The 14,567-nt window shown below is 37.7% G+C and overlaps 1 protein-coding gene across 2 annotated transcripts in view; it reads right to left on the bottom strand.

Moving 5' to 3' along the window:
- LOC105091286 (zinc finger protein 665-like) overlaps positions 1-11,651 on the bottom strand; it is a 33,326-nt gene extending 21,675 nt beyond the window's left edge. For both annotated transcript variants that reach the window (XM_064489785.1, XM_031457100.2), the window contains exons 1-3: positions 11,611-11,651; positions 9,479-9,639; positions 6,724-6,850 (exon numbers count right to left, since the gene is read on the bottom strand). In XM_064489785.1, the coding sequence (XP_064345855.1) occupies positions 6,724-6,850; positions 9,479-9,493 (142 nt within the window). In that variant the 5' untranslated portion in view covers positions 9,494-9,639; positions 11,611-11,651. The remainder of the gene's footprint in view (positions 1-6,723; positions 6,851-9,478; positions 9,640-11,610) is intronic.
- Between the last annotated feature and the right edge of the window lie 2,916 nt (positions 11,652-14,567).

The raw sequence follows: 14,567 nt of genomic DNA, 5'->3' as shown, positions 1-14,567 counted from the left end.
AGCACAGCCTGGGACTGCGCGTCTGTGTGACTGTAACTGCATCATTCACGCCCGCAACTAAGATATTGACCTTGAGAGAAAAGAACTGGTTTAGCAAGTAGCATGACACTGGCCAATTTTTAACTATGGGAATTACATCATGTGTATGACAGGGAAATGAAAGAGATTTTAAAATGGAGAAAATGGGATAGTGTAGAAATAAAGCAGGTTTGCATCTATTACACAATTTTCTATTTAAGGCATCAAACTGAATTTTCAATACATCCCATTTCCTTACATATATTGAAAAGAACATACGTGACATTCCAGGAGATTGGGTAAGAATGTTATTAGCAGAAACGAGAATAAAAAAATCAGTAAGAAACCATCAAAAAAAGATTGAGGGGTTTAGTCTGTACACACATGTGCATATAAAAAGAAATAGAAAAGCATAAAGCTTCCTCAAAAAGTTAAAAAAAAAAAAAACTATCACACAATGAAGCAATTCCACTTTCGGATATGTAACACTGAATTCACTGTCTTAAAGAGATACCTGGACTCCCATGTTCCTGACAGAAGTACTCACAATAGCCAAGGCATGGAAACAACCTAAATGTCTATGGCATGAATGGACAAAAAAAGTCTTTTAAAGATATATACAATATAATATTATTCAGCCATAAAAAAAAAGTAAATCTTACTATTTGTACCAACATGAATGGACACTGAGGTTATATGCTCAGTAAAATAATTCAGAGAAAAATACTAATACTACATGACCTCATATACATGCAAAAAATAATTTTAAAAGCGAACAAAAAAAGAGCAAAACTAATAGAAAGAGAAAGTAGAATAGTGATTACCAGGGCATAGGGGTTGGGAGAATGGGGAGATATTAGTCAAAGGAATAAACTTCCAGTTGTAAGTTGAAAAAGCTCTAGGAATCTAATGTACAGCATGGTAATTACAATTATCCATATTGTGTTACATACTTGAAAGTTATTAAGACAGTAAAACTTACATGTTCTCACCATACACACAAAAACTGTAATTATGTGATTAATAAAACTGATAAGAAACTACTGAAATACTCATTTTGCAATACAAATGTATATCAGATCATCACCTTGTACACTTTAAACTTACACAATGATATAGATTAATTAAATGTCAATAAATCAGGGAGAGTGCAAATATAAATAAGTACAAAAAAAGAGGTCCTGGTTTACCATGTCTATAAAACAATTTTCAAAAAGGAAAAGAACAAAAGGAAACAGATCTTAGAAGAACAAAATAAACCTAAGCTAGCAGAAGATAGCAAAACCAATTACATTAGTGACAAATGAAATAGACAATAAAAACTACAGAAAGTCACAAGATTCCAAGTTACTTCTTTGACAAGCTCTTATCTACATTAACTAACAACAACAACAACAAAAGAGAGAGAAGACTCAAAATTACTAGAATCAGGAATGAAAAAGGGGACATTACAACAGATTACAACTACTTCTACCAAAATTCAAAAAATTAGAAAAGAAGACTGAGAAACTATATGCCTAAATATAGAAAAACCTGTAAGAAATAGATACATTCCTACAGAAACACAACCTACCAACACTGAGTCATGAAAAAATAAAATAACTGAGCAAACCTATAACACATCTCAATATATTAAAAGCCATTTAGGGCAAACCCACAGCTAAAATAACACTCAATGATGAAAAGTTGAAAGCCTTCCAGCTAAAACCTGGAACAAGACAAGAAGCCCACTCTCAGCATTTCAATTCACAACAGTATTGAAATCCTAGCCACAGCAATAAGCAAAGAAAAAGAAATAAAACATATCCAAACTGGAAGGGAAATGGTAAAATTGTCACTATGTGCAGATGACAAGACAGTCTACATAGAAAACCCTAAAAACCCTATTAAAAAACTCTCGGAACTGATAAATGAATTCAGCAAGACAGCAGGACATAAGATTAATATACAGAAATCAGTTGCATTTCTTTACAAAACAATGAAATATCAGAAAGAGAAAATTTAAAAAAAAATCTCTTTTAAAATTCTGTCACACACACACATACACATACACAAAAACCTAGGAAGAAACCTGACCAAGGAAGTGAAAGACTTACACTCTGAAAACTATAAAACACTGATAAAGAAAATTGAAGATAATTCAAAGAAATGGAAAGTTATCCTATGCTCATGTACTGGAAGAATTAATATGACTAAAATGGCCATACTACCCAAAGCAAGCTACAAATTTTAAATGATCCCTATTAAATTACCCATGATATTTTTCACAAACTAGAACAAATAATCCTAAAATTCATCTAAACCTCAAAAGATCCAGAAATACCAAGGCAATCTTGAGGAAAAAGAACAAACCTGGAGGCACACCCCTCCCAGACTTCAGACAATACAACAAACCTATAGTAATCAAAATAGTGTGGTACGGGCACAAAACCAGATATAGGGATCAAAAGTGCCCAGAAATAAACCTACACAGCTACAGTCAATTATTCTTCGACAAAAGAGGCAAGAATATACAGTAGAGAAAAGACAGTCTCTTCGACAAGTGGTGGTAGGAAAGCTGGACAGCTGCATGTAAACCAATGAAATTAGAACACTCCCTCACACCTTACATAAAAATAAACTCAATATGGCTTAAAGACTTAAATATAAGATATGACAACATAAAACTAATAGAGTAGAACAAGAAATTCTCTTATATAACTTATAACAATATTTTCTAAGGTCAGTCTCCCAAGGCAAAAGAAATAAAAGAAAAAAAACCCAAATGAGACCTAATCAAACTTAAAAACTTTTGCACAGAAAATGAAACCATAAACAAAATGGAAAGACAACCCAGTTGCAAATGATGCAACTAACAATGGCTCAATTTCCAAAATATACAAACAGTTCATACAGTTCAGTATCAAAAAAACAAACCCAATCAAAAAATGGGCGGAAGACCTAAAGACACATTTCTTCAAAGAAGTTATACAGATGGCCAAGAGGCACAAGAATAGATGTTCAACATTACTAATTATTAGAGAAATGCAAATCAAAACTACAGTGAAGTATCACTTCATACCTGTCAGAATGGCCATCATCAAAAAGTCTACAAATAATAAATTCTGGAGAGGGTGTGGAAGAAAGGGAACCCTCCTACACTGCTGGTGGGAATGTAAATTGGTGTAGCCACTATGGAAAACATTATGGAGGTTCCCTAAAAAGTGAAAGTATAGTTACCATATGATCCGGGAAATAGCGCAAATGTCCATCCACAGACGAATGGATATAGACTATGTGGTGTGTGTGTGCACACACATACATCCATACAATGGAATATTACTCAGCCACAAGAGAATGAAATAATGCCATTTGCAGCAATGTGGACAGACTTCGACATTATCATACTAAGTGAAGTAATTCAGACAGAGAAATAAAAATATATAACATCATTGATATGTGGAATCTAAAAGAATGATAAAAATGAACTTATTTACAAAGCAGAAACACTCTCACAGACATAGAAAACAATCTTACAGTTACCAAACAGGAAGTCATGGGTAATAAATTAGGAGTTTCGAATTAGCAGACACACACTACTATATATAAAATAGATAAGCAACTATATAGCACAGGGAACCGTATTCGATATCTTGAATTAACCTATAATGGAAAAGAATCTGATAAAGAAATATATATATACACACACATATAGACATAATTGAATCACTTCACTATACACCTGAAACTAACATAACATTGTAAATCAACTACACTTCAGTAAAAAAAAATTTTTTTAATTAAAAACAATTTTAAAAACCTGTAACCTGTAAGGAGATTGAATGTCTAATCAAAAACCATTCAAGAGTAATAGCTCAGTGGCAGAGCACATGCTTAGCATGCACAAGGTCCTGGGTTCTATCCCCAGTACCTCCATTAAGATTTAAAAAAAAAAAAAAGAAAAAAGGCTCCCAAGGCAGCACCCTTTAGGGGGCTGAGAGGGGGAGAGCTCAGTAGTAGAGCATGTGCTTAGCATGCACGAGGGCCTGGGTTCAATCCCCAGTCCCTCCATTTAAAAAAAAATTAATAAGTAAATAACCCTAATAGCCTCCCCTCCAAAAAAACCAAAACAAACAAACAAAAAGAAATAAAAGGTATCCAAATAGAAAAACAAATCAAAATTATATGTTTACAACCTACGTAATCTAATATGTAGAAAACCTTGAAGATTCCACAATAAAACCAGTTAGAAATAATGAATGAATTTTGAAATGATATAAAATCAGCATGCAAAAATCATGGCATTTCTATACAGTAACAACGAACAATTAGAAAAGAAATTGAGAAAACAATTCCACTTATAGAAGCATTAAAAACGAAAGAAATACTTAGGCATCGCCTTATACACAGAGGAAAATACATGTACACTGTAAACTAAAATAGCTGTTGAAAAATATTACAAACAACACAAATGAATGCAAATATATCCCAAGTTCTTGGAATGGAAGATAATACTATCAAGCTGTCAATACTACCTAGAATGATCAACAGTTTCAATCCAATCCCTAATAAAATCCCAACAGTGTGTCTTTAAGAAATAGATAAATCCATCCTGGGGGGAGATGGGTATAGCTCAGTGGTAGAGAGCACGCTTGGCATACACCAGGTCCTAGGTTCAATCCCCAGTACCTCTGTTAAAAAAAAAAAAAAAAAAAAGGAGGTGCCAAGCTGGTGGGGTAGAGAGACTCATAGCTCGCCCTCTCCCATAAATACGCCAAGAATTACATCTACAAACCCACTGAATCACATAGAACACCTACTGAACTCTGGCAGAGTGTCTTTGATTCAAAATACAGCAGGATCATCACAAAATCCAATAAACAAGTTTATACTGTACAGCACAGGGATCTATATTCAATATCTTGTATTAACTTCCGGTCAAAAAGAATAGGAAAACGAATATATGTATGTTCATGTATGAATGAAGCATTGTGCTGTACACTAGAAATTGACACAACATTGTAAACTGACTATACTTCAATAAATAAATGTATATATACAAAAAAAAATCCATCCTGTGATTTGTAATGGGATCTCAAGAGACCTTGAATAGAAAACAAGCTATAAAATAAAAAAGATGGAAGTCTGACACGTCTTTACTTCAAAGCTTATGCTACAGCTACACTAATCAAAGCAGTGTGGTACTGGCATAAAGACAGAGAGGCCAGTGGAATACAGCAGAGATGTCAGAAACAAACTCTTGTGTACATGGTCTAATGCTATTCCACTAGGTTGTCAGCACCACTTAGTGGGGGAAGGGCAGTCTACTAAGCAGAAGTTGTTGAGAAAATTGGATAACGGCATACAAAAAAATTTAGTTGGAACATTATCTTACACTACATATGAAATTAACTCAAAATGGATTAAGGATGTAATCCTAAGACCTAAAAGCATCAAACTCCTAGAAGTAAACATACAGGCAAAGTTTCTTGACGTTGCATTCACCAATGGTTTATCAGACGTGACACCAAAAGTACAGACCACAAAGTAAGAACAGATTAAATGCACAACATCAATGGGGATAGAACCAAGGAAGGCTCAGGGATTGGAGTCTGGAGGCATCAACTCTTATTTATAGGGACTGAGAACTGAGCACCCAAAGGAGTCAAGTTCAGAAAGAGAGAGGAGGGGGCGAGAGACCCAGATAATACAGCCCACATAAGCTCCTCAAAGTCGAGCAACAAGCTCACAGGAGGCAGAGGGCAGAGCATTGTAGATCATGACAAAGACTGTGTATTTGTCTCTGGTGGAGCCGCAGCACCACTGGAGGGTGAAAGAATACTTTTTACATATGAAGGACAGAGTGATGAGTTAATGAGAAGAAAAATTTCCCCTGAGAGTTCACACTAAACAAACTTCTGTTTTCTCAAAGAACCCTCTCACTTGGGTAGACTTTCCCAAAGACTACTAATTCTGCCACTTCCTCTCTGCCCTTCTGAGACCTGACCTGTGTTCACACTTTCCATACTTTCCCACCCACCCAGTTTCCTACTATCGTCACATCGCTCTTCACAATCTAGGGCTCTTCCTCTCGCTCCAAAATGCAAGTAAAAGAAATTCTGAGGATGGAGGGCATAGCTCCGTGATAGAGCACGTGCTTAGCATGAGTGAGGTCCAGGCTTCAATCTGCAGGACCTCCATGAAAAACAAAAATTAATTAATTAAAGCTAATTACCTCCCTGTCTTTAAAAAAAAAAAAATCCTGCTTATCAGAAGGAATGTAAAGTGCTGTGGCTTTTCCAGAATCCCAGCTCTATGTTCAGCTGAGGAGTGAGGACATTACAGGTGGGTCTGGAAAATGTTTCACAAACTCATCCACTGCCTGCCTCCTTCTGAACACAGAGGGAAGAACATCTAGCTCTCTTCCAAGAAGTAGTGAGTCAAAAGCACAGGGGCAGGAAATAGGGAACTAGGTATTTTGAAAGTACGTCATTGAGCCTTATAAATACTTAAGATCTGGAACCCCTGATATGTCATGAAAAGGGGAGAACATTTGAAGAAAACGTAAGTTTAAACTAGTGATACAACATGATGAAACTTTTCACGTCTTAGTCAGCAGAGCTTTCAGATCAGTCAGGCAAAACAGGGGCTCCCAAGAAGGACACAGAGGAAAATGCAAAGATATCCAAGGACAAATTCTAACTTCTGGAAGGAAGTTCTCCTCACCCAGGGAGACTAGGTTCCTGTAGGTCTCCAACATCACATCCACATAAAAGGCCCTCTGGGCAGGGTCCAGGCACTCCCACTCCTCCTGAGAGAACTCAATGGCCACATCCTTGAAGGTCAATCGCGCCTGAAATGAAAACACATTTGACCACGGGGCCGTGAGTAGAGCTCTTATTTGTACACAAAATGAGAAGAGGAGAGAGGGATAAGGATCAATTTAACTGAGGCATGTGTTCAGACAGATTCATGTAAAGGTATTTGGAGCAAATTATGTGTCTATAATTTTGACTTTTTATGCCTTTTCATAGAGATTAAAATACCCTCCAATCAATGTGGATTTCTCATATTTGTGGACAACACAAGAAAAACATACAAATAAAATTCAACCACCGGTTGTCTATGCAGAAGTGGTAGATACTACGTTCCACACACTGAGTAATATGCAATATCCAGAGCGACTACAGGCTGAGTGGTGTCTTCAGACATGACAAAGTCTACGGTGGCTTTAGGGAAAGGTTAGGACCTTAAATTATGCTAATGGTAACAAGAGCAAAGACTAAAAGTGTTGGAACACTTCCAAGTGCTAAATGTCATTCTAAATAAATTCTTTACATGTAAGAACTTGTTTTCCACATAATAGCTCATTAGAGAATGATCTATTCCCATCTTACAGAGAAGACAGCCATGTCAGACACACTTGGAGACACTTAGGTCAAGAAGCTAAAAGACACAGCAAGCACCAGAACTCACGGGGTTGGGCTCTGGAATCATAAGTGAAGAATCAGTTTGGTAATAGAGTATTTAAAGTATACTGACAAGAGGGAAGGGTATAGCTCAATGGTAGAGTGCATGCCTACCATGCCTGAGGTCCTGGGTTCAAGCCCCAGGACCTCCATTAAATAATTAGATGAACAAACCTAATTAGCTCCCCTCACAAAAAGATTAAATTTAAAAATAATACAAATAAATTCTAAAATTTTTTAAATGTTAGTAATCATATTTAAATCATTCACACGATAGTGTGGAAAAAATTCAGGGTCAGGAAATATATTTAAGATATATTTCAACTGCAAAAAGATAGTTTTGAAATTATTATGTCTTTAACAAAACCAAGGGCTTACACTTCGATGCCCTCATGCAAACCCATGTCAATACACAACTAACTTAAAAGATAGGAGTTGTCTATGGACATATTTTTGGATAACATTTTTCACTATCATTTTTATCCACATATATTTCAGCTTTTTCAGACAATGAAAAGTTATTAACTTCACTTAATTTAGTTTGTCAACACTAGTCTATAGCAGTCTTGTAAAAGTAAAATGGTACAAACACAAATAGAAAAATAAAGTACTTTAACTGCTATCTCTATAGAATATCTAGATTCAAAAATATAAATACAATTTAAACACTAAAATTTACATAGGTAGGTATTAACAATGCAAAACAGTTTATCTGTGTATTCCACTCATAAAACATTGATTCAAAATTATAAGTTATTACTATTATACATGAGTTTAACAGATTAAGAAAAAAATCAGTACTACTAAAAGTTAAAAACTTATTGGAGAATTAAAAATACTGACAAAAAAAGAATATGAAAAAAATACATTGTTATTAAGCAAGAATATTTCACCAAACATTATGATCAGAAGGAAACACTCAGAGGGGTGGGTATAGCTCAGTGGTAGAGCACATGCTTAACATGCATGAGGTCCTGGTTTCAATCCCCAGTATCTCCATTAAAAAAAAAGAAAATAAATAAATAAGCCTAACTACCTCCCCCACCCTGAAAAAAGAAATAGCTCACTAGAAAAAAAGTGTACAACTTGTTTTAGAGAGTGGGTATAGCTCAGTCATAGAGCACGTGCATAGCATGCATGAGTTCCTGGGTTCAACCTCCAGTACCTCCATTAAAAAAATAATAATAAATAAAGCAATGGAGCAGATTAGAATGCTCAGAAATAATTCTGCATATATGTAAAATGTATTGACAATGGTGCCAAGACCATACAATAGAAAAAAGAATCTCAGTGACAAATGGTACTGGGAAACTGGGTATCTACCAGCAAAAGAATAAAGCTGGAACCTTACCTACATCAAATTGAGAAACTGCCAGTGTCAAAGGGAGCAATCAACACAGTGAAAAAGTAACCTCCAAGCAATGGAGGTGAGGAAAATGGTATAGGAATTTCCATGTGTCAGAGATTTAGGTTGATTTCACAGTTTGAAAGCAATGACGGAATAAAACGCTCTATCAGTGATTTCTCTTTCTGAACTTTCCATTTCATTTCTAATCATTAAGATTTTGAAATCAGTGACACACTCATTTAACTTCAAATGCAGGATGAAAAGTCAGAATATGTTTCCCGTTATTGGTCTGTTTCTGAAATTTACCGGGAGTTGTGCATATTATTACCTGACTTCCAAGGGCAGGATCTTTTCAGCAGACAGTGCACCCAGATGGGCCCCTAAACTAAATCCCTGCTGCCCAACAGCACTGACTTCGTGTCTCCAATCCATGGGTGTGAAGCCTGACCAGGACGATGCCCAGGGAGACTCTTCACAAGTTCCAAGTCCCGGGGTCATGGGGATGGAATCTAAGTGGGGAGGACAGGCACTGAGGGAGTGTCCTGGGTGACTGTGAATGTACAGGTGTCAGGAAGGATACTTCAAAGTTAGCAAAGATTAGTGAGTCCAAAGAAGGACATGTCAGGAAGGACACAGTGAGAATCAACTGAGAATATGACTTTACCTGAGACAGAGCCATTCCTCACTCCTTCTCTCTCCTCTTCCAGGCTTCTTCCTCAGGCTGAGTCTTTAGCAGTCAGTCTTGAAAGTTGAAGAGATGCTGTTTAGTGCTTAGATCAACATTCCCCTTTCCCGTACACAGGAGGGATTCAGGACAGTAAACCCCTACAATGAGACAAACAAGTTAAGTTTTCCCACACTCTATTCTTTTCTTCATTGCATGACAGAACTTTGAGTATCAAAGAGTGTAGGTTATTTTTTTTTAATTGAAGTATAGTTGATTTACAATGTTCTGTTAGTTTCAGATGTACAACAAAGTGATTCAATTTTATATATGTACATAAAATGATATATATACACATTCTTTTTCAGATTATCTTCCTAAATAGCTTACTACAAGACACTGAATATCGTTCCCTGTGTTATATAATAGGTCCTTGTTGTTTATCTATTTTATACATAGTAGTGTGTTATGTTAATCCCAAACTCCTAATTTATCCCTCCCCTTCCCCTTCCCACTGTAACCATAAGTTTGTTTTCTGTATCTGTGAGTTTGTTTTGTAAATAAGTTCACTCATGTCTTTTTTTAGATTCCACATATAAGTGACATATATTTGTCTTTCTAACTTACTTCACTTAGTATGACAATCTCTGGGTCCTCTCACACTTTCTTCAGATCACACATCCCTATTAAAGCCTAATGAAGCTAATAAACTTTAAGTGTACTAGATTCTAAAGGCACAAATTATATACCACAACATAATCATCTACATCCAAACAATTCACCACCCATCTGCATCCAATTTCCCCCTCTACCTGCACTGTTGTGTTTCCATTTCATTCTGTTTATCTCTTTCCCTACTTCTCTTTCTTTTTGTTCCCCTCCACTCTCCTGCTGTATCTGCCCTCCCCTCTATGTCTTCCCTCACTCCTGTCCTGCCCCACTCTGCAATCTGTGCCCCTCTTGTTGCTCTTTTTCCCCAACTTTTCTGATTGTCCTAAATCTCCATGCATTTCTGATTCCTTCTTCCCCCCATCACTGCTGCCCCCTGCCCTCCGAGTTACACCCTTTGTCTCCCCCTTTCCCTCCCTTCCCACCCCACCCTCTGGTACCCCAGGTACCTATTCTTCCTTTCCTCTCCTTCTCTCCCAGCACCATGATACTCTCAAGGCCACAGTTCCAACTCTTTAATCCTCCTCGCCCCCACTCTCTGTGTGAAGTACTTCACAACTGTTACTCCGCCTCCCACGTTTGATCCAGGGCCCCGCTCCCCGTTTCTCTCCAATCCCTGGGGATCCGGCTTTTTTTTTAAAATTCACTTCTCTATTTTACCTACCTGCTACCTTTAAGGCTTAAACTCTCTCATTTCACTATCTCTGCAAGATCCTCAGCCATCCTCTACATTCCCTTTGGTTCTCCCTCATCCTTCCTCCTCAGTGTTTCTATTTTTCTCTCAGTCGCTTTCTGTCTCTGCTTCTCCCGACCCACCTCGCCCACGTATTTACAGGGATGGAGACAAAATAAGGTGCCCTTCAAAAGGAACAGGCCGTTTTCCAGCGGGATGGAATTTGGAACGTAACAATACTGCGGGGTCACAAGGCTGACCCCGGTCACCTCCCCCTACGCGGGGTGGGGGAAGGGCTGACTACGAAGGGGAGGCCCGCGGAGCAGAAGGACCGGCCTGAGGAGGATGCGAGGACAGAAGGGCTGGGAGGGATGGGGTCTCAGGAGAGGGCCCGGCTCCGCAGAATCCCGGGACCCGGGAGAGGACGCGGCCTCACGGGAGCGGGGCGACCGGCGCCGCCCTCCAGGGGCCGAGAGGGCGAGGCTGGGGGCGCGAGTCCACCTCGCGGAAGGGGACGTTACATGGCGGGGCGGAGGTGGCAAAGGGTTTCGAGAAAGAAAAAGGCGGTGTCTTCGCAGACCAAAGGGAGAAAAGCCAAGGGCTCCGGGACCAATGTCCGGGAAATTTAATGCCCCAGGGGGAACGATCCCCGATCTGAACAGTATCTTCTGGATTAACTTTAGGCGGAGGCGCGGGAGTGGGAATTTAAAGTCTGCAGTAACTCCAAGACTCTGATGATGGAGTAAAGTGTCTGCGAAGTGCAGATTTAAGGTAGAAAAGAGAAACTTACGCTCTGCAGCATGAGCCTGGTTCCAAGCTTTCCGTTTCCGGGTTCCTAGGAAACCGCGCGTGCGCGGGGTGAAGAGGCGGGACGGCCGGGGGCGGAGCCTGGGCGGAGCGCTAGGGGCGCGGGGCGGGGCGAGGAGGGAGCCAAGGTCGGAGCCGGGAGCGCCGGGGGGCGGGGCTGGGGCGGGCCAAGGGCAGGGGGCGGGGAGGGGACGCTGCTTACCCGTTCCTGCTTTTAAGTCACAGCCTGTAGCAGTTTAAAGCTTAGACTTGTTTGGGCCAGTAATATAGGAAACTAAGATATTTCCTCCTAACTAGTTGAAAACGATTTAAATAAAAAGCTGTTTTTGCTAGCGGGTTGCTCTCATATTCTGCCAAAGGTATTCAGGGTTCAGGAATGTGGGTCTCCCAGAGAGGTTGACATAGTTTAGTGGTTGGATCCAGGAACATTTCCTGCAGTTAGAATTAATTTAAGCAGTTTAAGGAAACGAGAACTGAACTTGTCTTTGTATCACACACTAGAATGAGAAATACAAAGTTTTCTAGGTAGAATGGGCTATTTCATACAGACAGCCTACAGAACAGGTTTTCTGTTTCTATTTCCTTTTCACGCAGGAGGCCAAATTCACCAATCTGCTCAGTTCCAGAGACTCAGGTACAAGACTTGGGTTCTGAGACCGGACGGCTAAGTCAAGTGATAATTTAAGTCACTAACCATTGCTTTAAAAGAAGCAATGCAGGGGAGAGTATAGCTAAGTGGTAGAGTGTCCTAGGTTCAGTCTCCAGTACCTCTGTCAAAATAAATAGGAACCTAGTCGCTTGCCCCAAAAGAATAGTTTAAAAATTAAAAAGAGCAACACATTTTTGAAAAACGTTATATATTGTATTATTCTTTTTGCTAACCAGTTATAATGATTTGCCTTTTTAAAACTAACTCTTACTGGGGAGGGTATAGCTTAGGGGTAGAGGGTATAGCTTTGTAGTAGAGTGAGTGTTTGGCATGCATGAATTCCTGGGTTCAATCCATTTAAATAAATAAATAAATAAATAAACCGAGTTACCTCCCCAACAGAAAAACCAAAAAAGTAAAAAAAAAAAACCCAACTGTTTACACAGTGACATGTAAGAGTTCTATAAACAATTCTTTATACAATGACATATATCACTGTATAAATTTAGAATACACCAAAATTGTCTGACTTCCCTATGTTGTGAAAGGATTACCACAAGATGTTTAATTTGCATCCAACAAAGGAAAGTAAGGGCAAAAAATATTTTTCTTTTGATGAGAACTGCCTTACTCTTTATTTTTTTTAAACTTTTTGTTGTTGTTGTAGAGGGAGGTAATTACGGGTTTTTTTCTTTTCTTTTCTTTTTTTTAAAGAAGGTACTGGGGATTGAATTTAGGAAGTCCCGCATGCTAAGGAAGCACTCTGGCACTGAGTTATACCCTCCTCCCTATTCTTTAAAACACTTATTCTATTCCACACTTGTGATGAATTACCTGAAAATGTCTTTGAGAAAAACTTGCTTACATCATAATAATCTCAACTAAATACAATGAATTTCAAATTCAGTGTACATTCATTATGAAACTAATTAGAAATTTACCTTTTTTAAAAAATTGTATTTTTGCTCTTTGCAGTCTATTTCTGAAAGTTCTATCAGGTTGAATAACAGAGCCTGTAAACATACAGTGTTCAGAAGACACTGGGATTTATTTTCATCTAAAGAATAATTAATTTTGCAATATGTCTAAGGGCATTTTGTAAGAGGGGTATATTCTCTTTAATATGAACCCTAAAGAAAGTAAAGCCAGATTATCAATGATACAGTCACTTGATTTCTACCCTCAATGTTTTTGTGGCAATATCTCTCATTAAACATCTACTCCAAAGCAGGTTTTATCACATCCCTACAGGTGGAAGATTTTTTTTTTGTAATTTGTAAAATTTTAATTTTACATAGTACTCAACCTTGGAAATGTCCTTCTTAAACATTCTTATTCGTCCATTGCATTCAATGCAGTGGAGTGTGTTAAGTGTAACTTCAAATAATTACATAGCTGCTACTTCTATGTTGAAGCATGCTTTTTAAACACTATTCAATATTTACAATGTATATAATTTAAACTTCACTTAAAAGCATAAGTATGACTGTCAGACTTTAATACAAACAGTATAGTTGGAATTTTCCCCCCAAAGATTAAATGGAATTTACTACAGTTTTAATACTTAACACTTTTGAAAGTTTAAAAAATATGAATGTGAACCACCACCATTTGCTCAGGTTAACTCAGACAAAGCTGTCCCTTATTTACGCTGCAAAATTTCTTTTATCAGTCCTACAGGTGGAAGATTTCATCCATAGGGAAATGGCGATCAATTGAAATATGATTATGTTTAAATAGGGATATTAGCATATTTAAATAATTTTCAGATAAAATGAGTAGAATGTCCTGGTGTATCACACATATGAAAACAAGGCGATATATCATCACATTTTTTAAACAGACAGTGACTGGGTAAATTTGGGGATATTTATTAGATGGATCATTCTGTATCATGCATTATTTCAAACTAGCTATGTTGGCAAAAAAGATGTTTCAGTATGGACTTCCATGATTCCAAGCAAGGAAATGAGTCAATGGTGGAACCTTTCTTTAAAAGCAGAACAATAGAGAAGTCAATTATAAGGGGAAGTGATGAGTCCTTTATTTAAATGGAGAGTTTTGTTGCTTATATAATTATCAAATGAACATATCCTATAAGAAAAAAAAGGACATTTCCTAAATCACAGGAAGATTTTTGACACAGACCTCCCTGTGAGATTCTTATGAAACAGATGCAAATTATTAATGATTCAAAAAGGTGAAAAACACTGGATATAGTTTGACATGCCCTAAAAATTTAAAGAATATACTTGTAGGGACAGTGGGAAGTTGTAAAGTTTTTTTTTTTA

This window comes from Camelus dromedarius, chromosome 9, assembly GCF_036321535.1.
Source record: "Camelus dromedarius isolate mCamDro1 chromosome 9, mCamDro1.pat, whole genome shotgun sequence".
In the NCBI taxonomy this organism is placed as follows: Eukaryota; Metazoa; Chordata; class Mammalia; order Artiodactyla; family Camelidae; genus Camelus; species Camelus dromedarius.
This window is presented reverse-complemented; position numbering and strand designations above follow the sequence as displayed.